This window comes from Pelodiscus sinensis, chromosome 13 (genome assembly GCF_052426305.1).
Source record: "Pelodiscus sinensis isolate ZL-2025 chromosome 13, ASM5242630v1, whole genome shotgun sequence".
NCBI lineage: Eukaryota > Metazoa > Chordata > Testudines > Trionychidae > Pelodiscus > Pelodiscus sinensis.
Window position 1 is genome coordinate 3601879 of NC_143064.1, and position 27487 is coordinate 3629365.

Here is a 27487-nt window from a genome sequence, read left to right on the forward strand (position 1 = left end):
ACTCAACCCTCTCTGAAGATGTGGGTTTTGCTCACATCCATCTAGACATGTTAGCCTCTAAGGTGCCACAGGACTACCCAGTGTTAGTCTAACTTTAAAAACACGGCGACTGCTCTGGATCTGTCGTGAATGGTCTTTAAAATACTTCAAGGGCATGCTGATGTCAGCACATCCCTTTTGTTTGCCTGGAGTTTCCTGGATCTCCGTTTGGTTGGCACCGATATGCTGGCGTCGTGTGCCAGGAGCAGGAAGCCTTTTGTAGAAGTGCTTTGTCATTCTGTGGTGGTGTAATGCCTGAATGAGTGTTTGCACACCCCTGTGTGTAATGAGTGGACGGACAGGTAATCTAGGCGGAGGGCCAGATACGATTAAAGAAACTGATTTGATTTGGCAGCAATATCCCTGTTTTCTCATTTGCCAAGAGTGATTTGTTTCTGGTTGGAACCTTCTGCTTGCTCCTGTGCAGAGCGTTACTCACAACATACACTAAGAGGAAAGTCTGAAATGAGTGTGGTGGTGAAGCACCCTTCATCTCGGTGCAGTTAATCCAGGGACCCCACTCCATTTCCTCTTGTTTTCCGGGATTGCCTTGTCTTCCTCCTGGCAGTCCTTGCTGTTGCTGGCAGCCCGTTCTTCCTCCTTGGAGGTTGATGGGATATGGACGGTTGCAGTGTGCACGCTTGGCCTGGGTCCTGTGTATTGTATGGATAAAACTGGCCTAGCGCAGCCCCTCTGCCAATACCCCCCCCCCCCCCCCATGGGCTAGAAGAGATTTCAGGTTTGCCTACCCACGTTCAGGTGCCTCCACTGAAGATGGTTCCCCCTGAGCTTGGCTGGTAGGTTTTTAAAAACACGGCTTCTCCCCCTCAGAACTCCAGCTGGGGCTTTGATGTCATGGCAGAATGGTGCATTGTGGGAGCAGAGGACAGAAAGGAGGGCTGGGGTGTGGAGTCGGAACAGCCCCGGGGTCTGGCACTGATGTCACAAGTTGGAGCAGCCCTGCAGCCGCTCTAAATGTGTGTGAGGCTGGGGGGGGGGGAGTGGCAGAACACAATCCAGGCACCTCAGAACTTGGCCCTAGAGCTGGGACAGCAGTGACCCATCCTCTGCCAGTCCCAGTAGGGGCCTCCGGTGAAGGGGGGTGCTGGAGCCGGTGAGCAGCGCCTGTAGCTGATGAAGGGGGAGACACTAGCTCTCCTCGCCCAGTCCAGTCCCCTTTGTAAACCATTCACACCCTGGGCGAGGCTGCCTTAACCGCATGGCCTTGAATGCCGCTGATGGGACACGCTCAGCCTCCTGTTTGCGCCCACGCTCGCCTCGCAGCTCTGCCGCAGAACCACCCGGGACCTCACGGGGACCCAGGAGAAGCTGCCTGGTGTAGCCGGGCGCATTGGGGCTGTTCCAGTGCGAGGGGCCATCTGCCAGCAGAGCCGAGCCCCCACCCTGACCGAGTGTCGGCAGCTAAAACCTCACACTTGGGCCACCTGCTCTGCCCAGCACCAGGCCTTCGGACAAACCGGGAAATGGGGTGAGGACGCCAGCTTCCTCCCTCTTGTTCTGGGCCCAGCACTGCTCCGCATCGTGGCACCTATAGTCATGCGCTGGCCACGCCTGGCTCGCACCTGGCTCCCTGCTAGCACCCGGGCCCATGGCTGTTCTAGGCCCGGGAGACGTGCCCCATGCAGTGGGGGCTGGAGTAACCGGGTGTAGAACTGGTGTCACCTCTTCCGTCTTCCGTCCTGCCTGACAGCACCACCCTGCCCACGCCATCACACTTGTCCAGAGTCCCGGCTCCTGATGGGCTGGGGCCAGCTGCTTCCAAGGCAATTACAGACCAGAGCAGTGAGACTGACCCATGGGGGCCGGGGGGCCGGAATTGAACGCAGAGGGCAGGGTGTGGGCGAACAAGGACACTGTAGCCACTTCCATTTCCTGTATGGGTACAGGTCTTGGCTGGCCCGTTCCTGGTAGGGACTGCCCACGTGCTAACGGCCCCCGCCCACAGGATGTGGGCAGCACCGATCTGCGCCCTCGCTGAGGGGTGAGCTCACGCCCTCCCCTGAGGGGCAGGGGGAGGGAGAGGCCCATGGAGTGGCACCCGGAGTGTTGACTGACGGGGGCTGAGCAGTGGTCGATGGGGGGAGACTCCGTTCCCGCGTGGCTGAGGCTCATGGCCTGGCTGCGGGAGGGTACTTCTGGGGTGTGACCAGCTCCTTTGCTGTGGGGGTCTCGCGGCCCAGCAACCTTCAAACCTTGCCACGGAGTCTTGTTAACCCACGGCCCTTGTTTGCTGAGGGAAGTGTGTGTGCGGGGGGGCCATGCCAGAGGGGCTTTGCTACCTCTCAGTGCCCCTGCACCTGGCCCTTCGTGCCCGGCGAGGCGTGGCACAGCCACGAGGGGCTGGCAGCCGGGAAGCGAGGGCGGCAGCCCGGCCAGAGCTGGCGGGGAGCGCAAGGGCAAAAGCCGCAGCCCGCACGGCTACGTCTGCAGTGAGCGGAGACGCCCCTGCCAGCTGCCTCAGGCCGGGGGGCGCCAGCCTGGCTTTTGGGCCTGCCGCTGCTGGGGTTGCGCTCAGGCGGGCCTGGGGTGCGGTGGGGGGGCCTGTCCCAGCCATTGGGAGGGGGCTGGCAGGTTATGAGCGGGGGGAGCCAGTGGCTTGGCCGGGCGTTGGGAAGTGGCTGCCGGGCAGGCGAGCCGGGTTCATCCACCCAGTGGTTGGCAGCTCGTTACGCCCCACGGGCTGCACATGCAGGGGGGCCTTACCATGAGGGGACTGAGGCGGCCGCCTCCGGTGCCAGACTGTGTGTGGGGGGGGGCGGGGGGGGTCACCACTAGGCCCAGAGTGTAGAAAATTGTCTGTGCTGGTGCACTGGTATCTCTGCTCTACATGCACAGAGATGGGGGGGGGCATGAGAGGCTAGAACAGGAAGGAGGCGGAATCGAGACCTCTCTACGTTTTGGCCCAAGCGAGGGGCCATTTGAGCTCCCCGCCTCAGGCGCCAAAATGTTGTGGGCCGGCCCCGTGCATATGGGCCACGTGTGTTCCCTGAGCCGCAGAAGCCCAGACCCTGCTGCCTGCCCGGACCCCGTGGGGCCGCGTGGGGTGCGGTGGGACCCAGAGCTGGCGCTTAGCAGGCAGCTGAGCCGGGTGCTGCTGGGGCTGCATGAGGCCGGGGCTCAGCTCACGGGGCTCCGGCTTGTCCCGGGGGGGGGGGGTCTAGGCACTGGGACCCGGGGAGGGGAGGGGCCCGGCATTCGGGCTGAGCGTCACCTGCCTGAGTCAGTGTCAGGGTGGCCTCGGCCTGGCTGCGTGAGGGGCCACATCCCCCATCGCCCTTCGGGGCCCAGCGGTGGGCACCCTGGGTGGGGCGGGGGCATGGGGGGCTCTCAGCGCTACCCTGAAGGGGAGGCAGGCGCTCGGAGCTCCCCAGCCACCTTGGGGCTGGAGGGTGGATAGGACGGGGAGGCGGGGAGGGGGGTCCAGTTTGCCTGGGCTCTGGCCTGAGGCAGCCCACGGCTGCAGCTGTGCCCTATGGGGCATCTGCCGTGGCTGGGACATGCACTGAGCTGGCCCACGGCTCTACCCGCCCCCCAGTGCTGCCCCGAGCCATTCGCCCAGACCCTCCCCTCCCCCCCACAGCGCTCACCTGAGGGGCCCCTCCCGAACCCCCTTTGGGCGTTTCCCCCTCACTCCGGCCAATCTTGGCGCCAGCGTGGCAAATGCCCAGTGTTGCCACCAAAAGTCAGGGCGGCAGGGGCCAAATCTTGTTGGCCATGCCCCCCACGTGGCACCCCCCATTCCAGGAGCAGGGAGGGGGAGCCAGGGGCCACGGTGGGGCCGGGGGCAGCAGTCGGACGTGGGGCTGGAGGGGAGGCGGGGGCCGCGGCGAGGCACAGGGCCAGGTGGGGGGACTGCAGTGGGGATGGGGGCAGAGCCCTTGTGGGGTCTGACCGTGTCCCCCTGGGGCCCACCCCCCAGCCTGCAGCAAGAGCCACCCAGGCAGCTGTGGCGAGCCCTGGGCCTCCGCGTGCCCTGGGAGGGAAGAGCAGCCCCAGCCTGCGTCCTGGCCCCCATGGTGCCATGCTGTGCTGGGGCCCCGGGGCTCCCCACTGCAGCCTTGGGGGAGCGGGAGGTGCAGGGGGAAGGGCCCCAAGGCAGAGGAGGGGGGGGACGTTCTTTGTGCTCAGGGGCCCAGTAAATCTCAATCCACCTCTGCCCGGAGTGAGCCGCTGGCTGGGCGGCCATGGGACCTGAGCTCACGGGGGGTAGGAGACGGCTCCGTCCAGGGCCTGTCCCCCGTGAGCGGGAGGATGGGGGGGGCTGTCGCTATCCACCTGGCGTGTAGCTGTGCAGGCAGCGACCCAGCGAGGGTGCGGCGGGCAGCAAGGGGCAGGGCTGCCATAGATTTACCCCTCCCCGCGGGGCGTGACCCTGGCTGGTGCTAACCTGCCTGGCGATTCCCACAACGGCAGGGGTGCCGGGGCGGCCGCCAGGCCCGCAGCAGGAAAACAAGGCCACGGGGAGCCGCGGGGGTGGTTGGTTTTATTGCCCGGGTTCCAAAGGAAGAGGAGCGCTCCAGGGACGCCGGGCGGGGCAGCCGCCTGCTCACCCCAGCAGTCTCGGCTTCGTACTTGAGTTCTGGGCCTTTCCCCACCCAACCAAGCCACGCCAGCGTGTGGGCAGGTAGCCTGGCTTGCCCGCTCCTCGCCAGGCAAGGGTGTGACCCCAGGGCACCCCGCTGGGCACGTGCCAGCCTTCCCTTCCAGCAGCGGCCTCCAACCGGCTAGAGACAGGGTCCTGTGCTGCCTGGTCACTGCTGCCGGACACGTTCTCTGTCCCCACCCGCTTTGGGCCAGGGCGGGACTCGCTGCCCTCCTGCCAGGCCGGTGAGTCTATGAGGCTGCTCGGGTCTCCTCTAGGGGGCGAGATGCCAGGGGTCTGGGCATGTGTCCCCTCAGGTTTGGCCCCACGCTGGGTCGTGCTGGCTCTCAACGGCAGGCCGGAGCGAGCTGGACATGAGAGGTTTTCACCCTCCGGGCTAATGGGACGAGCCTTTCCCATGGCAGACGGGGGACGCCGGAGGGGCTGCTGCTAGACACGCTTTCCAAACAGCTGTACGAGAGGTGTCTTCGGCTGACGGCGCTGTGGCCGGGGAAGAGGCGGCGCTGGCTCCTGGCACAAATCTTGAGTGGCGTTGGCCAGCCCACGGGCCGAATGCAAGCCACCCTCGTGGTAGTGAAGTGGGCGAGGCTGCGGTAGGCAGCATCTCAAGGAGGCGCGCCTGGCTGGTGGTAGCCACAGCAACGGCCACATGGCTGCCGGCCTGGCCCCCTTCCCGACCGGCCTGGGAACGCGCTCGCTGGCCTTCCCAAACGGGCGCCAGCGGCCCCTGTGCCCACGGTCTCGCTCGCTCGCCCGCTGAAAGAGCATTCACTGAGTGGGGGGGGGCGCGGTGCCCCTGGGGGAGGAGCCTGGAGGGCCTGACTCCGCCCCTGGAGGTCCTGACTCCGCCCCTGGAGGCTGCCCACGTTCGGGGGCCATGCTGTCGGATAGTGGTTCCCAAGTAGCCAGGACCTGGCAGGGGCTTGCGTCCCCTTTAGCAATTCGGGGTGAGGCCCGGGGGCACGCCTAGCTGACCCCATTTCTTGAGAGCCTCCGTGCAGGGCATGTTGCTGGGTTGCCCACCGTTGGCTACGTTTTCGTGCCTGGTGCCTAGGACGTGATGCCCGAGTGCGCCCCCGTCATCCGTTCACACAGTTTCTACAGCTAATTGGACTCACGCCGCACGAACCCGTCCCAACGCGTCACACGGAGAAGGGAGCCGCTGCCCACGGCTTCACAGGGCCCGCCAGCTCCCCTCCCGCCGGCGCGGGGAAGTCTGCGCCTCCAAGCCGACGGGGCACGGTTACGTGAAGTAATTGGACACGCCCAGCGACGTCCTCGCTTCCGCGCCACGCGTGGCAACGGACACCTCTTCGTCCTCTTCGTCCAGCTGGAGGCTGCCTGAGGAGAGGCGCACCCTGGCCAGGGGCGACTTTCCCGCCCGGCCGTACAGCGCGTAGTAATCCGCGGGGAGCAGGTCCGAGTCGGAGTCGCTGGACTCCGTCCCACTGCCCATGCAGCGCTCCCCTGGGCGCGGGGCCGGGGCGGGCGTGGGCTGGGCCAGCGCGGCCCGCAGGATACCTGCTTTTCTACTGCTCAGAGCCGGGCGCGGGCCCAGCGGCCTGAACTCCGACCCGTATGGGAAATAGAGGGTCTTCATATCAGACTGGCTCCAGGATCTTTTGGGCGGCTGCTCTTGAGCGCTGTAGTCAAAAGCCCCAGCCAGGGGCCAGCTCTCTTCCTCCAGGGGCCTGCTAACGCCGCAAGGCCAGGGCAGGGCCTCGGGCGACAGCCCCTTCATGCGAGCTGGGCCTGGGCTTCTCTTGGCCGGTTTCATGGGCCCGGGCCCTCTCCCCGTCTCCTCGGCGCTGGCCGGCGTGTGGCGCGGCACCGGGGGCGGCCTGTCCACGTAAAAGAACACCTGCGGGGCCGCCGGCTCCGGGGGCTGGCTGGCAGCCGGGAAGTAGGGCACGTCCGTGTAGCTTAGCTGCCTGGGGGCCCCCTCCCGCACGTTGCCGGCCGAGGTGCTCTTGCTGTTGGCTGCGAGCGCGGGGCAGGGCCGGAAGGAGGTCAGCGGGCTCCGTGGCCCGAAGCCGGCGGCCGGCTCCCACTCCAGCTCCAGCTCGGCGTAGGCCAGGGGGAAGGCGGAGCTGCTTTTGGAAAGGGGCAGGAGCCGGGGGTCGGCCTCTGGCTTGGAGCGCTCCAGCTCGGCGGCGAAGGTCACCTCCACGGAGGAATTGCGCCTCCTGCTGTCCAGCATGGGCTCCGATGCATGGACGCCGTTGCTGTTCCGGTAACAGCCTCTGCTGCCATAGGCCAGGCGCAGGTCTTCCACCTGGGGAGACAGCAGGGCCCGTGAGGGCAGGGCAGGGCAGGGCCGGGAGACGGGGTGGGAGGCGGGGGGGGGGTCTCTCTCGTTTTCCGTTCTGCTTTCGAATCGTTACAGCCCCCCACGGAGCAAACGGTTTCATAAAGGCTGCGCCGTAGCCCGTCGGGCGGGACACCCCTGCCCCCTTCCCGCCAGCGCCCCGACCACCAGCCACCATGGCAGCCAGGCAGCGAAGCCTCGCGCCCTCGCTCTCCGGGGAAGATGGAAGGGTGAGCCAGGGGCGCCAAGGGCCACCTCCCCCCACCCCCAAGGGAGACGCCCTCACCCCTGGGGTGCTGGCCAGCGATGGGTGGGGCTGTCACACACCTGCACTGGGGCGGGGGGCTGGAAGTGCAGCCGCGAGGGCTGGCGAGGCTACCTCAGGGGTGCCGCGTCTCTGCCCCGCTGCCGGGAGCCCCCTCGGTTCTAGCTCCAGGCTGCACACACGCGGTTAGCCCCGGTCGGGTGGCCTCGGACGGTGGCTCCCAGCACAGCCACAGTCCCCAGCGCTCCCCTGGCCCATGTGCGGGCTGTGCACCAGCCCTTCCCCCTTCCCCAGCTCCCAGGGCGCTGGACGCGCTCCCCGGGTGCGAACTGGCCAGGCCCCGGAGTGCCCGGCCCCTGGCCCAAGGCGGGCTCCCGCCGGCTGCTTTCCCTCCGGCCCGCACAGCAAAGGCTGCGGTGGAGCCAGGCGCCGCGCAACGGCCGCGTCCCCGCGCAGGAAGCCGGCACCTGTCTGGACACGTCGGTGAGGAGGTCGGGGGAGGAGCGGCACTGCCGGTCGTGGTACCGAGCCGTGTAGCGCTTCCTGCAAAGCAAGAGGCCCCCGTCAGCCCCGTGGCGAGCCGCCCCGCCGCGCCGCCCGGCCCCTCCCGCCCCGCAGGTACCTCTCGAACGGCGCGCTCTTCGCCTTGCCCTTGCGCCCGTGCTCCAGCAGCTGCCGCTGGGTCCTGCCGCTGCAAGGACAGAGAAATGCCGGGAACAGCCAGGCCCAAGGGGCTGGGCCCCTTGTACAGCACGTGACTGTTACCGTCGCGTGGAGCCAGCACCGAGGCCCTGGCTGACTCCTGCCCTGCCCTAGGGCAGCAGGTGAAGGTGGGGCCAGAGGAGCCCTGCCCCCCTAGACCTGCCCCTCTTACCCAGGCTCCGCCTCCTCACAGGAGACAAGCCCCTCCCCCCAGCATCATGGGCAGGTGGAGCGGCGTGTGGCCCCAATTTCCTCAGCCCCAGCACCACAGCGCAGAATTGTTGACTCGAGTCCCGTGACTTGAACTCGAGTCCCACGTAAGTTGCCCGAGATGACTCGACTTGAGGCTCGACTCGGGGTCACTGTTTGTGACTTGGGACAGCCCTCACTCAGCCCTCAGAGCGCACCCCGGGCCAGCCGCATGGTCGCAGCCTCACTCCCATTGCCGCCCCCCCAGGGCTGTGGCTGCTGGCGTAACCCACACACCTGCGGGGGCAGGGCACTGCCCCCGAGTGGCCCCGAGCGAGAGAGGATGAGTTTGCTCTACACCAGGGGGTTTCGAACGACAGGGGGTGGCCCAGCACTGGGGGCGGGATGTGGGGCGCTGGGGCTCGGTGCTGCAGAGTGATCAGGTGAGCAGTGGGGGGCTAAGGCAGCTCTCTGCCTGGCCTGGCACCGCAGACTGTGCTGCACCCCAGAAGCGGTCGCAGCAGGCCTGGGTCTTAGGTGCGGAGGGGAGCGCACTGCCCCTGCCCTGAGCACTAGCTCCGCACTCCCGTCAGCTGGGAACTTGCTGCTGGCTGCTACTTGGGGCAGCCTGGTCTGCCAGGAGAGACAGGAAGCCGCCTTAGCCCCCTCACTGCACCACTGACTGGGAGCCGCTTGAGGTAAGCGCCTCCTGCCCCTGCCCTGCCCGCCCCCCCAGTTGGAGCCCCCTTGGAGATCCTCAGCCCCCCCCCAGATCCCACACTCCAGTCCCATGATCTCGGGCCGCAGTGTCAACAATTGGGTCATGAGAGAAGTTTGGAAGCCGCGGGGGAGTTTGGGAGCCGGCTGGCTGGGAGCGCCCAGAGGCCGATGCGCTAAGCTCCCGAGGTCCCGGGCGCGGTCCCACCTGTCGGCGCTACGCTCACCCTGCCGTGCCTCGACGCCACACGGCCCTGCCTCCAGCGCTCCGGGCGCGGCGCCGGCGCCTTACCTGTAGCGGAAGCTCGAGCCTTTGCTGCAGAGAAGGGCTTTGGGCTTGGACTGCGGCTCTTCGGAGAGTCTGAAAAAGGCGTGGTACTCCACACAGGTCTTCCAGAAGGTTTTGCAGGCGTCCCGGCTCGCCATGGTGAACTCTAAGGTGTCCTTGCACAAGGCCTGTGTGAGAACCCGACCTTGGCAACGGGCCCTGAAGGGAAGCCCCAGCGCCAATCCGTTTCCCGTCGTCGTGAGAGCACAAGCCCCGTGTCTCACCAGGAGCGCCGCCCACGTGGGCTGGGCGTTCTGCACGCCTGGCCCGTGAGCCCTGCCCCAGGCCACGCCCGCGCTGACTGTGGGTGTGGGGCTCATGGTGCGCAGGGGCCCTGTTCGGACGCCTGCCACGCACGGCTCCGTGGCACGTGTCAGTAGGGGGTGGCGGGAAGGCCCCCGGGGCCCCGCCAGCTTTGGCCAGACACGACTTGTGGAGGCCCGAACTGGCTCTGCCCCACGGTGCTCACGCCCCTTTCACCAGGGTGAGGAGAACCATTGCGGGGGCAGGTCAGTGAGCGGAACGGGGGACACGAGAGCCCCCCCAAGGCCAGCAGTGACGCAGGCGAAGGGAACAGATTCTATGTCAAGGACGTGAGCTTTGAGGCAGAGCTGTGGACCAGAAAGGGACATGGCTTCCTGACACTTGTAAAAGGGGGTGCGAGGGCCAGACCTTGAGGGAGAGGGGAGCTGGGGGAAAAGGGGGGGCTGGGGCCGTGTTTCAGGTGCCAGGGCATCCCCCCCCCCCCCCACACACACACTTTTAGGGCACTTTCACCGGTCCTGCTTTGGGGCCTGCCAGCCTTGACAGCCCTCCCGACTGTCCCTAGCGCGTGCCCTGTGCCCCGGCCGGCGGCGCGAGGGGCCACTTACAGAGAGATTTGCATGGAGCTTGATGAGAAAATGTTTCCTCTTAAAGCTCAGTTTGCGAATGGTGGCCCAGTTGAAGGTGTTGATCTTGGTGTTCCCCTGCAACGACAGACACTGGGGCTGTAGCGCGGCGGAGCAGGTGGGCGCGTCAGATCCTCACAGGCCACGGCCCTCAGCTGACACGATGCCCTGAGCAGCTCCTGCCTGCAGCCCGGGGAGGGTCCCCCATCCTGCGCCCCTCGCCGGCGGACCACCAGGGGCTTACCCCGACGGTCAGGGGCCGGCGTACGCCAAAGCTGGCTCCGACTGGCACGGCCTCGGCGCACGGCAAAGGCAGCTGCTTAGTTCAGCGGGCTCCGGGTTAGACCCCGGGCGGTTCAGCGGGGCCGGCTCAGGCCCTCAGAGAGGGGTGCTGTGTCCTCTGGCCGCTGGGCTGAGCTCGGTCATTGTGGTCAGGAACCTAATTAGGACGTGCTGCAGGCAGCTGTAGCAGCATCCTGTCGGGGCAGCACCCTGCACAGCGCCCCGGCACCCCTGCGGTAGTGCCACAGCCACGACACCAGGCACTGGGGGCAAAACGGGGGGATTTACAGGAGCCCTTTGCGCACCAGTAACGAGAGTGTGTGTGTGTGTGTGTGTGTGTGTGTGTGTGTGAGAGAGAGCGAGAGAGAGAATGTATGTGTCTGAGTGTATGTGTGTGTATGTGTGAGAGAGCGATTGTATTTGTGTGTGAGTATGTGTGTGAGCGAGAGAGAGATTGTATGTGTATTTGTGTGTGTGTGTGTGTGAGAGAGAGTGTATAGGTGTGTGTGTGTGTGTGTGTGTGTGTGTGTGAGAGAGAGAGAGAGAGAATGTATGTGTCTGAGTGTATGTGTGAGAGAGCGATTGTATTTGTGTGAGTATGTGTGTGAGCGAGAGAGAGATTGTATGTGTATTTGTGTGTGTGTGTGAGAGAGAGTGTATAGGTGTGTGTGTGTGTGTGTATGTGTGTGAGAGAGAGTGTAGTGGTGTGTGTGTGTGTGTGTGTCTGAGACTGTATGTGTGTGTGAGAGAGAGCGAGATTCTGTGTATTTGTGTGTGTGTGTGTGTGTGTGTGTGAGATTGTATGTGTATGTGTGTGAGAGAGTGTGTGTGTGTGTCTGAGAGACTGTATATGTGTGTGTGTGAGAGAGAGAGATTGTGTGTGTGTGTGTGTGTGTGTGTGTGTGTGTGTGAAAGACTGTATGTGTATTTGTGTGTGTGAGAGAGCGAGCGATTTTGTGTGTGTGACAGAGAGTGTGTGTGTGAGAGATTGTATGTATATGTGTGTAAGAGAGAGAGAGAGTGTATGCGTGGGTGTGTGTCAGACACACAGAGTGAGAGAGTGTGTGTCTCTCTCTGAATAAACAGCCGGGCATAGCGTTGCTGTTCTTTGAATACCACACTCACTTTAGCGTGCGCCGCACAGGCTGCTAGTTATTGCCAATGAGCCAATCACTATGATTTTCTGTCCCCACAAGCGGCTGTGCAGGTTGGCCTGAGGCCAGGCGTGGCAGCCCCACTCGTGCAGGAAGCACAGGGGGCGTATTTAGGCTGCACATGTGCGGGGGCTGTTGGACTGCGGAATGCTACAGACATTCGGTGGCTGTACTTGCTTGGAGATTCTATGGGAAACGTGGAGCTGTCGTGGCCCGTGAACGCCTGACTTCTCAACCGGGTTAGTCACAAGGGGCAGCCAGCAAGAGTTTTCAAAGAGGCGCCATCCCATGTTAGTGAAAAGCCGTGGTCGGAGGGGCAGGGTGTGATTTGTCACTCAGCTCCCGGGGGACACTGCCAGGCTGCCCAGCACATCCCTGGAGTCAGACTAGCAGGAAAGTGGCGTAAGGCAGAAAGCCATCGGGGGAGAGCTACTTGGGAACTTAAAAAAACCAACACTACTTTTAAAAATGGAAATTCGGTGACCCCCCCCCCCACACACACACGGTTGAGAACCAGCCGAGAGTTCGGCAGCTCGCACAAATGCAGAGGATGCTTTGTTCTGACATTGGCAAAAAGAAAAATTCCAATTTTTTCCGTTCAAAACAATGTTTCATCTAGAAACGTGAGCTAATTTGTCTGAAAAGAAAAAAAAAGATTGAAATAGAAACAAAACATTTCAACTGACCGGAAATGAAATGTGAATCTTTATGGTTTTTGGTCCGTGACTGTTTTTGAGGTTTTGACCTTTCAGGACAGGAAGCAAATTCCAGCTCTCAAAAGTGCTGGTCCTAAGACAGGAAAGCCATTTCTCCCCCCAGCTTGTAACAAGCTGGTTAGCGTTCAAGCTGCAAAGTGCCTGGAGTTCAGAAAGGGGCCTATAATAGAAAATGGTTATTTTCTTTGTCAGCTCGCTACAGCTCCTATCTACTGAGTGTTTCCCGTCACTCAGTGATTTCTTGGCGCAGAAGGTGGGCACATGAGGTCTGGCACAGCTAAAAGGCCTTTGAAGAGAAAAGAAAGAAAAAACTCTTCCAGAAAGGGTCCATTGCATTGTATAATAGGAATTTAAAAGGGAAATGTTACCCGTAAAACCAGCACTCCCATGTGCGTGACAGCCAGATTGATCTGTGTCCCTTCCCCATCGCTTGCAGGGTGCGGTCTAATCCCGTACATTTCTAACTTCCTGGCTATATCCAACAGGTGAGCGTCTGACTCAGCTGGCGTCTTCCCACTAGGGAAAGAAGAGGGTTATGAGACTAATGACATTAGAATCAACAGCCCCCGCTAACGGCCTCTGCCAGTTCCTCCCCACACAAAGTATCAAACTCTTTGGCTGTGTCTAGACTGGCCAGTTTTTCCGGAAAATCAGCCACTTTTCTGGAAAAACTTGCCAGCTGTCTACACTGGCTGCTTGAATTTCCGCAAAAGTACTGACTTCCTTCTGTAAGAAATCAGTGCTTTTTGCAGAAATACTGTGCTGCTCCCGTTTGGGCAAAAGTCCCTTTTGTGCAAAACTTTTGCGCAAAAGGGCCAGTGTAGACAGCTCAGATTTGTTTTGCGCAAAAAAGCCCCGCTGGCGAAAATGGCGATCGGGGCTTTTTATGCAGAAAAGCGCGTCTAGATTGGCACAGACGCTTTTCCGCAAAAAGTGCTTTTTCGGAAAAGCATCCCTGCCAATCTAGACGCTCTTTTCCGAAAATGCTTTTAACGGAAAACTTTTCCGTTAAAAGCATTTCCGGAAAATCATGCCAGTCTAGACGTAGCCTTTCTGTTACAGGCAATTAACATCCGTGCAATGAAAGGCGTGTAGCCGTCACGAGCCGAGGAGGGCAGGAGTGAAGTGCTCACGCATGCTTCTGGTGATAATGCATGATCTTGTTATCTAAATATTTCTGGTTGGGTAAATACTGGTGGCTCTCTAGGTGCCTTGTATCGGTTTCTTCGTGGAAGTCCCCCAGCTCCGCTGTATGGAGAGAAACGCAGAGCAGCCGTTAGCAATTCCCCTGAGGAGACGACAGCAAGCCAACCGAGCAGGGATCCAGAGACCTGGGCCTAGGACAACGCTCGGGAGGGTGAGGGATGGAAACCGCTCAGAGAGCGCCAGCCTCCAGCTCTTCCTCAACATGGCGTCTGACGTACTCTCTCTCACGGACGTCCTGCTCCTGCCTGCTGGCAGTGAGAGCTTTGCTCTTAGCTTCCACAGGAGCAGGCCCGGACGTTAGACCATGGTGCCAGGGCAGGCAGGTTCTGCTGCTGCACCCAGCTCTGGGCAAGGACCCGGCAACCAGACGCTGTTTGTCATCCATTGCTTTGGCTGAAGGGAGAAGGGGAGGTCCTCAGGTGGAAAGGGCGGGGCTGAAGGGAGAAGGGGAGGTCCTCAGGTGGCAAGGGCGGGGCTGAAGGGAGAAGGGGAGGGCCTCAGGTGGAAAGGGCGGGGCTGAAGGGAGAAGGGGAGGGCCTCAGGTGGAAAGGGCGGGGCTGAAGGGAGAAGGGGGGGCCTCAGGTGGAAAGGGCGGGGCTGAAGGGAGAAGGGGGGGCCTCAGGTGGAAAGGGCGGGGCTGAAGGGAGAAGGGGAGGTCCTCAGGTGGAAAGGGTGGGGCTGAAGGGAGAAGGGGAGGTCCTCAGGTGGAAAGGGTGGGGCTGAAGGGAGAAGGGGAGGTCCTCAGGTGGAAAGGGTGGGGCTGAAGGGAGAAGGGGAGGTCCTCAGGTGGCAAGGGCGGGGCTGAAGGGAGAAGGGGAGGTCCTCAGGTGGCAAGGGCGGGGCTGAAGGGAGAAGGGGAGGGCCTCAGGTGGAAAGGGCGGGGCTGAAGGGAGAAGGGGAGGGCCTCAGGTGGAAAGGGCGGGGCTGAAGGGAGAAGGGGGGGCCTCAGGTGGAAAGGGCGGGGCTGAAGGGAGAAGGGGAGGGCCTCAGGTGGAAAGGGCGGGGCTGAAGGGAGAAGGGGGGGCCTCAGGTGGAAAGGGCGGGGCTGAAGGGAGAAGGGGAGGGCCTCAGGTGGAAAGGGCGGGGCTGAAGGGAGAAGGGGAGGGCCTCAGGTGGAAAGGGCGGGGCTGAAGGGAGAAGGGGAGGGCCTCAGGTGGAAAGGGCGGGGCTGAAGGGAGAATGGGAGGACCTCAGGTGGAAAGGGCGGGGCTGAAGGGAGAAGGGGAGGGCCTCAGGTGGAAAGGGCGGGGCTGAAGGGAGAAGGGGCGGGGCCCAGGTGGAAAGGGCGGGGCTGAAGGGAGAAGGGGCGGGGCCCAGGGAAGCTGGTCTTAAGCGCTGTCTGCAGCCTGCCACATGATGCACCCCCCCCAGGCAGCCCTAAGAGCCGCCTGGAGCACCGTGGCAGAACTCCAGCGGCACTTTAAAGTGCTCCAGGCCCCTTTGAGTCACCGGGCCCTGGGGAATGCCCCCGTTGCCCCTCACCCGCTGGCCGTGCACCATTTTTCTCTCTGCAGAGTGCTCCAGGCGAGGAGGCCAATTGTGATCACCGAGCCCAACACAGGCCGGATGATGCCCCCCGGGCTGCCCCGCTGGGTGACCCAGAGCAGGTCTCTCCTTACACTGCAAGAGGTGCGACACCAGCAGAGCCGCGCTGTTATCGCTGCAGGGCAGCCTCCCCACTGCCAGGTCCTTCTTGATCTGGAGGGTGAAGAGGTACCTGCGGAGGCAGAGAGAGCGGTGCCGGCCAGACAGCAAACCTTCCCAGCCAGCGCCGACTCGCGAGCAATCCGCACAGCCGGCTCCCCTCTACAGTGGGGGCTTTGCTAGCCCACTAGTCACTGGGAGCCACTGCTAGACACTGATCCTTTGCCAACTGCCTGGCCTAGGGTGGTGCCGGGCAGAGCAGCTGTTTGGAAATCCCCTGGCGATGCTCAGATGGGAGGCAGGACGCACGGGGCGGGCGAGAGGAAATGTTGGTGCTCCGCCCGTTTCATGGTGACGTCAGGGCGACGTAGCCACGAAACTGGCTTGTGGCCACAGCCGGGTAAAGCAGAGGGCAAGAGGGAATGGGACCAGCCCCCCACCCATCCCCCAACGAGGCACACGAACAAGGAACACCCGAGCCACCAAAAACCAGGCCAGCCAGGTGAATAGCCACCTAATGGAAGGTAGGGTAAGGGGGCAACAGGAGGCAGCTAAGCAAAGGGGGTAAGTTTAGCTCGGGGGTCGTGCCAGAAGGGTGTGGAGATGGGGAAACAGAGTCAGTGAAGTTACAGAAGTGAGGCTAGAAGCTGAATGCCTGGCCCCAAGAGACTGGGGAGAACCCGGTGGCGAGCAGAGCCCGGAAAAAGCTGCCCCGTCCACCGGAAAGGCCGTCCCCTCGCCGGCAGTCCTTGCCGTAGCTGGGCCTGCATGTGGTATGGTGTGGCGCTGACGGCACTGCGGTGAAACCCCCGGAATAAAGGCCAACGGGAACCGTGACCGCCTCAGTTGAAGTGGTTTGTGTTTACCCCCGACGGTCCTCGCCTTACCGCCCTGGAGAGGGACTGCGCCTCAGCAGTGAACTTTGCCGCTAGCCTGACGGTGAAACCAAGGCGGGTAGGCCCGGGGCAGGCGTCAATGCCTGCGAGGCTCCCAGCTTCCCCAGAAGGAGGGGAGAAGTTAAAAGGGATGAAGAGAAAAGGGTTGGGAGGGGGGGTCGTCTTTGGGCCGGGCTGGGAGCTGCAGCTGCCTGACACAGGTAGGAGGGGACCCTGCTTTACCAGGTGCTAGTGCAGGTGATAGTCTGGCACCTCCCCCGTCCACAGTAACCAGACTTTGAACATCCAATCAGTAGTTCCGACCAGACCCCATCAGATCCCCTTGGCTACCGGACTTTCTGACCGAAAACTGGCCACCTGGCCACCTTACAGACCAGTCCCCTGCTACGGCGAGCAACCCTGACATGTGACCCCATTCAGAAATGTGTCAAGCTCCATCTTAGACCAAGACAATCAGCCCAGTACTTTGCATGAGCTTTGGATTTTAAATTCAGACACACTGTACAGACACGGGTGGGTTTAGCAGCAGGGTTGGGAACAACTGAAACTTTTGACACTCAGCGTGTGATAAGCAATTGGGGATTGTGAGAAGAGGTGTGTCGCTTGGGTGTTTATCAGCAAAACAACACAGACAGTCGAATGGTCATCTGTAGGGTTCAGAGTTAACACCATGCATCAAACTAAGGGGAATTCACACTTCTCAGAGCTATTGTCTCAGCGTGGCTAAAGAATCAGGATAAAGCCACTGATTGGTTTTACATTTGGGTCAAGTCTGGCTACGTCTAGACTGCACTGTTAAATTGGAAAAAGATGAGCCAATTGCGTATCTTTTTTCGGTTGACTTTTGAAAGAGGCTCTTTTGAAATTTGGCGCATTGACACGGCACCAAATTGCAGAAGAATGTGCTCTTTCAAGCCATCCCTTATTCCTCGTAGAATGAGGTTAACCGGGATGACCAACGAGCATGTCCATCCTTTTGAAATTTTTTTTTGAAAAAGCGGATGCATTCCTTGGATGCAGCATCTCTTTTTTGGGATACCAGAGGTGTCCCAAAAATGCATTGCAGTCTAGACATAGCCTCTGTAATGGTTTCTGCAAAGTGTCAGTGTTTTTGAAAGAAAAGCTTAAATTCTACAGCATATTGTTTCAAATCATGAGGCTCCCCCAATCTGTGCCTAGCAGATAAAGATCTATATGGCTGTGGCTAATAGGCAAAACCAGATGTTGGCGCCGGGTGAATTTGGCTGTGTTTCTAAACAGAGGGTCAAAGAAATAGAGTTATGAAGTTGCACTGCTAGACTGTTGCTAGAGGGCGTCTTTGGGCTGCAGATACGGCATTATTTGTTCAACAAAGATTGCGTTACAAAGCCCCTAGTAGCAAGTAAAAACGCAGGCCATGATAAAAGCGATCACCATACCTTGTCAGCTCTTCTCGCAGATGTCCAGGGTCCACTGGGAAAAATTTCACCATAAATTTGAAAAGAACCTCCTTAGGATCTTAAAACACAACATCTTCATAAGTTTTATTTCACAGGTCTGTTGAGCACATTCACAATTCTCTTCACGCACACTGCACCCACGTGAGTCCAGCACTTGGATTCCTTACAAACTAGGACCGGGGGGGGGCGGGGAGGAGGGGGTGTTGAGCATCTGGAATTCGATCCTGCAGGGTGCTGAGCAAAGGGGCTTCAAGCCAGCCACGTACGTAAGCAGAAGCTCAACTTTAATCGCGTGACCGGTGCTATGGCAGTCCGTGGGAAATAGCCCCGTGCTAGTATACAAGAGCACCCCAGCGACTCGAATGAAAAAGGTGTTTGCGTGCTGCCCTGGATTGGGGATGGAGTGCTCAGTCCTTAGCTGGACTGAGCAAGTGCACTTCTCATGCGATGGCAGTCACCTCACAAGATTGGGCCCATTGGGCTGCTCTCTCGCCAATGTTCCTGAACGTTATTTTTTCCAGCCGTGTGTGGAATAAATTTTGTTACATGCACCCAGCTATGTGATGATGTGCACCATCCATAGAAACACATGCTGCCAGCTGTGGGAGGCTGTGGGCATGCTGCTAATCAGCTGGACACTTTTGAATCGCACCCAAGAGCTCAGCTTCTACCCACTGCATTCAAGAGGACGAGCACGCCTGAAGCTAAAACAACTGTGGTTAGCATTTCTCGGTGTGGCCATCACAGTGGGGCCTAGCCTGCCATCTGTTCTGGACCAGACCTTCCCTTGGCAGCTGGGACAACACAGCACAGCGCCAGCGGGCCTGACCTGGAAAATACTAGCGTGCAATTAAACCCCACACGGACCAGCCCCGGCTACAGGGCCCCGAGGAGGTGAAAGGAAGCAGCAATCCCCCCCCAAGGCTAGCTGGCGCCGTGTGAGCAGAAATCGCTGCAGGAGCGACGCAGAGACATGTAATTGCAGGGTTGCTTTCGGCAGGGAGGGGCTGGTGGCGTGCGCCAGAAGTGGGACCCCAATGGCGTGGGGCCCCCCCCATGTGCCTTTCTGTGGAATAACGGACACGCTGCTGGTGGGGGAGGCGCATGATAACGGCGCTTTCCCGTCGACTTCATTATTCCTACCCCGCGAGGGGCGGTTGCCACGGCAACAGCAGCTCTCCCGGCCTAGGCTGGGGTAACTTACACTGCTAAGGGGTGTGTGTGTGGGGGGGGTGCGTGTGTGTGTGTGTGTGCGTGTGCGCGCGCGTGATCTATTCACCCCCCCAAGCGCCATAACTTGGCCCTGAGGTTCTCAAAGTCCCGAAGCTGGAGAAAGGCCACAACCCGCCGTTCCCTCAGAGCCGGGGCTGGGCCCTTGAATAGCCGCCAGGAACCGCCCCGGAGCCGGGCAAAGCGGAGCCATTCTCAGGCCGGGTGACTTGGCTGTAGGCTCTGAACTGGCAGAGGAGGGGGGCCGGGGCAGGTCGGGGCACCACCCCGCGGACAGGCGGGCGTCGGGCCCTTCTGGCTGGCATGCAGGACGAAACCCGCCAAGGGGCTGCTGCGTTGTCCAGCCCGAGGCTTGTGAGTGAGCTGCGGCAAAGCCTGGGGTGGAGTGTCCAGGCTTTGCCCAGCAGCCTGGCCCCGGCACCCAGCCACCGGCACCCAGCCACCGGCATGCCACCCCGCGCTCCGGGCAGCAGAGACCTGACATGGAGCTGGCAGACAGTGGATCCTCCAGGCCCATGGGGCGATGGGAGAGCTGGCTGGGCCTGGGGTCAGCTCATGCTGAGGTGCTCAGATGGAATGCAGCTCTCTGCAGAAACCGGCGCCAGACCTGGTGCCACCTCGTGCTTAATTGTCATTAAAGAGGTGCCAGGCTCTGAGCTGCCAGGCCTGGAGGTGCCGGGCTCTGAGCTGCCGGGCTCTCCGGGCCTGGAGGTGCCAGGCTCTGAGCTGCCGGGCTCTGAGCTGCCGGGCTTTCCGGGCCTGGAGGTGCCAGGCTCTGAGCTGCCGGGCCTGGAGGTGCCGGGCTCTGAGCCGCCGGGCTCTCCGGGCCTGGAGGTGCCGGGCTCTGAGCTGCCGGGCCAGGAGGTGCCGGGCTTTGAGCTGCCGGGCCGGGAGCTGCCGGGCTCTGAGCTGCCGGGCCGGGAGGTGCCGGGCTCTGAGCTGCCGGGCCGGGAGGTGCCGGGCTCTGAGCTGCTGGGCCTGGAGGTGCCGGGCTTTGAGCTGCCGGGCCGGGAGGTGCCGGGCTCTGAGCTGCCGGGCCGGGAGCTGCCGGGCTCTGAGCTGCCGGGCCGGGAGGTGCCGGGCTCTGAGCTGCTGGGCCTGGAGGTGCCAGGCTCTGAGCTGCCGGGCCGGGAGGTGCCGGGCTCTGAGCTGCCGGCTCTGTTGCAGAGGAAGCACTGCCATCGCTCCGGTGCGCGCCGATCCTCGGGAGTGAATTTTTACAGCTACAGCCCGACTGGGATGTGACTGCGGGTGCAGGAGTTGCCGAGGCCAACCTATCGCTCTGCCGTGAGCCGGTGAGACTCGGCCTGCGGCTCGCGGGCCCCAAGAGGCTCTTGGCAGCGTGTGCTAGCGAAGCACCGTGGGAGTCACCGGTAACCAAGCCGGGTGCTTTTGCTGTGTCATGGACAGATTCCGTTATCACCTCGCACACCCGTACCAGCCTGCGTGCTGGGAGACTAACACGCCTGTGCAGGAAATGTGGCTGTCGGTGCTGTACGGAGCGACACTCCAGCCACAAGGGGGCTTTTGGCCGAACACTGGCGGAGCATGGAAGCTGCTGAGGCCTGGTAGCGCGAGTGTTGCTACAGTCAGAGACCCAGAGCATCACAGGTCGAGCTCCTACAGCCGCATCACTTTCCCGGGGGGTAAAATGAACCCTGACGATTTGGCAAACAGCCCTCCCTCCGAACCCAGATAAACACCAGAACCTGAAACCCTGTGTCCCCGAGCATCAGCCAGCGCATGCAAATGCTGGTGAGCCTTCGGTGACTAGCCGCCGCTCGCCAGCACCGGGTTAGTCCTGCGCCAGACACTTACTTTTCGTCTGTTTTGTGATGGGTTTTAGAAGTTCCAGCCAAACCTGCCAAAACAGCAAGGAAGAGGTTGGTGAGGACACGGCATGAAGAGCTGGGTTTGCACAAACAAGCAGTGGAGCGTGGCGGGGGAGCAGGTAGCCGGGACCCAGGCTGGCCGATGCTGAGGAAAAACGAAGTTGTGACCTGCCAGTAACAGGGGGGCGAAGCACGAACCCCCGGGGGGGCCCATATTCCCACTGCAGGGTGCGAAGAAGTCACCTGAGCATGCTAAAGTCAGCGGCACTTTGATCCCGAGGGCAAGAATTAGGGCCAGGGCATTCAAGAACGCCGAGTGGCCACCCTCACTTCTGCTTTTTCGCCCTGCCTCTTCTGCAGGCACCACCTTGGTGCAAGAAGACATGGGGGTGTGGGGCTCCCGGCTGAGGCTCCAAGCCCTTTTAAACAGCAGGAGCAGGCTCTGCGTGAGCCAGGAAGCACCCGGGCAAGTCCCTAGCCCGATAACATTCATGTTTGCCCCCAGCAGCTGCTCCAACAGGGCTTCGCTGCAGGCTAATGGAACGTTATTCTATGAAAGCAGGGTGGCGAAAGCACCGTCCACGACCCCCTGCTCCCCACTGCTCTCCATGCAGCTGTTCTCTCCCTTCCCGCCCCAGACGGTGCCTAGAAGGGACCCTAACGCGTCCCAGTACCCTGTTACCTATTTAGGCTGCTGTCACAGAACAATCCACCATGCCCCCCAGCTCTCGCTCTGGCGTGGTAACGGCTCCTTTAGCCTCCTTTTATACACCGAGCGGGGATGGTATTTGCCCATGTGCCTCACTTTGCATTTAGCAACCCTGAATCCCAGCTGCCCTTGTGGTGCCCAGTCGCCCCGTTTCGTGAGGCCCCTTTGCAAGCAGCTTTGGCAGTAACTCGTGTGAATAATTTGGTATCGTGAGCCAGTGCTGCCCCCTGCTTATGCCTCTTTTCAGACTCATTTCTGAATCGAACAGCTCTGCTCCCACGAGCACGCGACTGACCGCTACTGGCAGTGGAGGGCCTGGCCGTGTTTTCGTAATAATGGACCGGCCCGTCAATGACTTGATTGACAGGCCTTTTGCTACCTTAATCATCCCCCTCCCTCTGCCTATGCACAAACTCCCTGTCCCCACGGAAAGCTGGAAGCTGCACAAGCTCTGATGCAGGGAAAGCTCACGCACGAACCCCAGACACAGCTCTTAAGCAGACTTCAAATAAGAAATTCAGATGATCAAACTTTGGGGAGGGCGCGACAGCCCCCCCTAAAAGTCACCCCGGCAGTGGCGATCTCTCATTGTGTGTGTTCAGAGCCTGGTCCAGCTGGCTCCCATCCGGCCTGGCCTCCAGGCGCTGGCTAAGACAGATAGGCAGGGTGGTAGAATAGGGGCAGAGGGGGCAGGCTGCAGAGGGTGGTGGTGGGGAGCTGGGAAGGCACTGGGGACAGGGGCACGTGTCAGGAAAGGGAAGCGGGCCCAGCAATGTGATGTGTGTGATCACAGCACTGAAGACCGTATCAAGGTGGCAGCATTCCCGTGGCCCAGTGGCCTGGCTTCGGACATTTCCAAACTGCCAGTGCTTTATTTTACAACCTTAACTTTGGTTGAATGTAGCTTTGAAACATGCGAGCACCCAGGGACTGCTGGGTGCTGCCTCTCCCGGGTGCCGTTTCAGTCAGAGGGAGCTTGGGCTTGCTGAAGAACATCACTTACACTGTGCCCGGCCTGGCTCTGGAACTCCAGCCCGAAATATTCCTTCTCCGCCAGGTGCAGGTGGCTGCAACTCAGGTGGAACAGCCCTTTGCCGGAGGACTTTTGCTAGCAAAGAAAAAGATGGTGAGATGCAGCGCAGCAGGCAACGGCCGGTGCAAGAGCCAACATGTTCCATAAGAAACGAGCACCCAGTCTTGGGAGCTATTTACAGGCACCTGGTCTAAGGGATCTTGCTCGCACAGCAGCCAGCACGTTTTTGAGCTGGGACAAATACAAATTAAATAAAACTATCCACACCAATCAAACAGGCATACTGAGCCCAGCAGATCTGCAGAGATCCGCTTTATAGCCGTGGTAGCCGCAGCCGCGCATGTGGAGCTCTGCAGCTCATCTTGTGCAGATACGGATGCAGAGGCGGATACAAATTTTGTACGTAGAACCCTGCAACTGCAGAGAGCCTCTTTATATCTGCGGGGCTGCGCACCCAGCCATGTCCATGTGGATAGCTGCGGCTCATTTGTGCGGCTGCAGAGATCCATTTTGTATCCGCACACATACATGTCTGCAAACATACATGTCCTGTATACAAACGGCTCATCATTACTGAATTCTTCTGCAGGCCTCACTCTGCCCCGCACGCCTCCATGGTTTCCTTCCTCTTCACAGGTGCACTCAGGCAAGGTCTACACTACAGAGTTTTTGCGGAAAAACTCGCCAAATGTCCACACCTCAAGTGAGTTTTTGTGCAAGTAAAGTGAAAAAACAGAGGGATTTTTTTCTGTGGCGGTATTCATCCTTCTACGCGGAATAACTCCTTTTTGAACAAGAGCTCTTGTGCAATAAAGTGTGTGTGGTCGGGGAACGGGTTTTTTGGGTGCAAAAAAAAGAGCTAATCAAAAAAAGCACAGGTGTCATGGTGGCCATTCTGTACATAGCAATCAGAGCTTCCTTTCGAGAGAGCGTCCGTGCAATGTGGATTCACTCTTGTGCAAGAAATTTTTGTGGAAGACCGCTTCCGCAAAAAGCTTCTCGTGCAAAAAACCTGAAGCGTAAACATAGCTTCAGTGTGTAACGTGCCCAGCAGGGAACCAGGGTTAGAATCTTTCTACACTGCCGGGGGTTTGCCTCAGATCTCACACTGGTGAGACCCAGGGCTAACCCTACTGAAGGCAGAAGAATGTCAAAGCGTTACCGCTAGAGTGCACATGCACCCGCTTGCACAAGCACACGCAGTGTGAGTGAAACGGGCGCACGCAAGGTTCACTAGCAAAACAGTCCCATAGAATTCGAATGGGAAGGGACCTCGCGAGGTCATTGAGTCCAGTGTCGTGCACTGTGGAAAGTTTTTATAATACAGTAAAACTCCACTTGTCCGGCGTCCGGCACTCCTGATAGTCCGGCACCAACTGGAACCCGGACGTGCTCTGGCAGTTGCTTCAAGAAGTACCGCCAGGTGGATCCGCAGGTGACAGGCTCACAATTTATCTTTTCTCTACTGCCTCGGGCAGGGGCGGAGCGGGGGAGAGGGCGGGGGTCGCTGGGGAACAGCTTCTTGAAGCAGCTGCCTGCCTTTTCCCCCTGTCTGCCGCTGCCGCTTGGACTCATAGACTTTAAGGTCAGAAGGGACCATTCTGATCATCTAGTCTGACCCCCTGCACAGTGCAGGCCACAGAATCTCCCCCACCCCTCCTAGAATAATCCTCTCCCCTATATCTCTGATATTGAAGCCTTCAAATACTTTGAAGACCCCAAGATGCAGAGAATCCTCCAGCTGTGATCTGTGCCCCATGCTACAGAGGTAGGCGAAAAACCTCCAGGGCCTCTGCCAATCTACCCTGGAGGAAAATTCCTTCCCAACCCCAAATATGGCGACCAGCTAAACCCTGAGCATGTGGGCAAGACTCTCAAATCCCCCCTCACTCTTCTCTTCTGCAGACTAAACAAGCCCAAATCCCTCAGTCCCTCCTCACAGGTCATGCGCTCCAGCCCCCTCAGCATTTTGGTTGTCTCCGCTGGCCCCTCTCCAATGCACCCACATCCTTTCTGTACTGGGGGGGCCCCGAACTGGATGCAGTCCTCCAGATATAGCCTCACTGGGGCTGGCTTAAGGGGAACAATCACTTCTCTGGATCTGCTGGCAACGCTCCTCCTAATGCCCCCTACTACGCCATTCGCCTTCACGGCTACAAGGGCCCACGGGTGCCTCATCTCCAGCTTCTCATCCACTGTCACCCCAGGGCCTTTTCTGCCGAACTGCTGCTTAGCCGTGTCCGGGGATCTGACGCCGACTCCGTGTAGCTTGCAAGCGTGTCCCTCGCCTCTGCACACGTTGGTCCAGCCAACAACATCCTCTCCCCCTTACAAACTGGGCAAGGAGGAGCGGGGTGGGCGGGAGCGCGTGGAACACAGGGCAGCGATCAGCCGCACCTTCCCTGTGACTCTCCTGAGTTCAAACCTGGGCCCAGGTAACAGCCCAGCTAGCAAAGGGACATGCTCTCTCCTCCGTCGCCGCGTTCTCCCCGGAGGCCAGGGGCCGTGACTTGAAAAGTCCCACTGGTTCCGAGCCAGGCGGCCCTGCGCCCCGCAAGTCACCCCCCTTGGCAGCGCCGGGCGGGTGGAAATTGCTAGCTCCGTGGGCTGCGCCTGCTGCAAAGTGACAGCGTAATCACAGCCTGCCTGCTCCAGCGCGTCTCGCTCGCGGCAAAATGACTAGCTGGCGAGGGTAATTAAAACACTCACAATGGTTTATTTCCAGGCTGGAGACGTTTCGCTTATGGCCCTTGGTGGGAAGCCGGAAGAGCTACGCGCTGGCTGTGTTCTCCCAGGCGTATTGCTCACTGTCAGGCGGCGGGGAGAATGCACGGCTGGGGGAGGAAAGAGGAACTTTTGGGTCCCTGTGTCTCCTGCCTCTGCTCTCCTGGCTGATCCGGCCGCCGTCCTCTCCCTTCTTCCACCCCCCAATCATGCCTTTCCCTGGGCCAGCCTCACCCTCTCTGGAAAGGGCTGGAAGCGGCAGGGCCCCAAGCAAAAAAAATTTTGGCCACCTCCTCCCCCTTTTTTTTTGTTGGCACTTTTACATGTTTGCACTTTGTTGCGGTATACGAGGGGCTCGGGAGAGGGTGTTGGGGTGCGTGGAGGGGGCGGGGCGGGGGTCAGGGTTGGGAGGTCTGAGGGGCTCGGGAGAGGGTGTTGGGGTGCGTGGAGGGGGAGGGGCGGGGGTCAGGGTTGGGAGGTCTGAGGGGCTCGGGAGAGGATGTTGGGGTGCGTGGAGGGGGAGGGGCGGGGGTCAGGGTCGGGGTGTACGAGGGGCTCGGGAGAGGGTGTTGGGGTGCGTGGAGGGGGAGGGGCGGGGATAAGGGTCGGGGTGTACGAGGGGCTCGGGAGAGGGTGTTGGGGTGCGTGGAGGGGGAGGGGCGGGGATAAGGGTCGGGGTGTACGAGGGGCTCGGGAGAGGGTGTTGGGTTGTGGGATCGGCGGAGGCAGGGGATTGCGGTGTGGGCGGCGAGTAGGAGAGCAGGTTGTGGCCAGGACCCGGGCACTGCAGCCTATTCCACTTCCCCTCCTACCCCCCGCCAAGCAGGGGTAGGCCCAGACCGCAGGCAGAAGAGGCCCCTCCTGCGGCAGATCGGGGCGGGGGCTGGACCAGGCATGAGGCAGAGACAACAGGGAAATAACCGAGTGACCCATCCCTCATCGTCCACTCGCAGCTTCTGGCGGTCAGAGGGTTAGGGACACCCAGAGTATGGGGTTGTATCTTGGACCATCTTGGCCAATAGCCATTGACCTATCCTCCATGAACTCATTTACTCTCTTTTTTAACCCAGTTATACTTTTGGTCTTGATAACATCCCCTGGCAAGGAGTTCCACAGGTTGACTGTGCCTTGACTGAAGAAATACTTCCTTTTGTTTGTTTTAAACCTGCTGCCTATTCATGCCACTGTGTGACCCCCTGGTTCTTGTGTTATGCAAAGGGGTAAACAACACTTCCTCATTTACTTTCTTCACACCTGTCATGATGTTAGAGACGTCTGTCATCTCCCTGCTTCATCATCTCTTCTCCAAGATGAACAGTTCCGGTCTGATTAATCTCTGCTCATGTGGAAGCTGCCCCATACGCTGAATCATCTGTGTTGCCCTTCTCTGCACCGTTTCCATTTCTAATGTATCTTTTTAAGAGGAGGTGACCAACCCTGCAAGCAGTTTTCAAGGTGTGGCCATATAGTAGATTCATACAGCGCCGTTATGGTATTATCTATGCCTTTCCTACTGGTTCCTAACACTCTGACTGCCACTTGCACATTGAGCAGGTGGCTTCACAGGACTAGCTACAATGACTCCAAGATTTCGCTCTTGACTGGTAACTGCTCATTTTGACCCCACCGTTTTGTATCGATAACTGGGATTATCATTTCCAATGTCCATTATTTTGCATTTATGAACACTTGCATCGGCCTTTTTGTTACCAAGTCACCCCGTTCCGTGTGATCGCCGTGTAGCGCTCTGCACTCGGATTTGGATTTATTCTCTGGGGTAATTTTACATCGTCTGCAAATTTGTCACCTGCCTGTTTACCCCCTTTTCCGCATCATTTATGACTGTGTTGAACAGCACCGGTCCCAGGACAGATCCTTGGGGGATCCTGCTTTTACCTCGCTCCATTCTGAAAACTGACCATTTATTTCTACAGGCAGTCCCCGGGTTACGTACGAGATAGGGACTGTAGGTTTGTTCTTAAGTTGAATTTGTACTTAAGTCGGAACTGGCGTCCAGATTCAGCCGCTGCTGAAACTGACCAGCGCTGACTACAGGAAGCCCGAGGCAGAGCTTCTCTGCCCCAGGGTTCCTGGAATCAGCCGCTGGTCAGTTTCAACAGCGGCTGAATCTGGACGCCTGGAACAGAGCAGCTGGGGCGCTGCCGGGTAGGTCCCCGCAGCACCGCACCCCGGCACTGCGGGGACCAACCCGGCAGCACCCGAGCTGCTCTACCCCAGGCATCCCCAAGTCAGCTGCTGCTGAAACTGATCAGCGGCTGATTCCAGGAAGCCCGGGGCAGAGCAACTCTGCCTCTGGCTTCCTGTAGTCAGCGCTGGTCAGTTTCAGCAGCGGCTGACTTGGGGACGCCTGGGGCAGAGCAGCTGGGGTGCTGCCGGGTTGGTCCAGTAGCGCCGCTCCTAGTCGCTACTGGACCAACCCAGCAGCACCCCAGCTGCTCTGCCCCAGGCGTCCTGATTCAGCCACTGCTGAAACTGACCAGCAGCGGCTGAATCAGGACCTGGGGCAGAGCAGCTGGGGTGCTGCCGGGTTGGTCCAGTA

General features: G+C 60.3%; 1 protein-coding gene across 1 annotated transcript in view; it reads right to left on the reverse strand.

Moving 5' to 3' along the window:
- Positions 1–4542: 4542 nt before the first annotated feature.
- Positions 4543–27487, reverse strand: part of FRMD7 (FERM domain containing 7) — a 30186-nt gene continuing 7241 nt past the window's right edge. Inside the window, 11 exon segments of the mRNA XM_089781717.1 lie at positions 4543–6938; positions 7704–7832; positions 7834–7927; positions 9137–9300; positions 10045–10140; positions 12583–12730; positions 13348–13462; positions 15040–15137; positions 17379–17457; positions 20448–20490; positions 22174–22278. Of these exon segments, the coding sequence (XP_089637843.1) occupies positions 5907–6938; positions 7704–7832; positions 7834–7927; positions 9137–9300; positions 10045–10140; positions 12583–12730; positions 13348–13462; positions 15040–15137; positions 17379–17457; positions 20448–20490; positions 22174–22278 (2103 nt within the window). The 3' untranslated portion in view covers positions 4543–5906.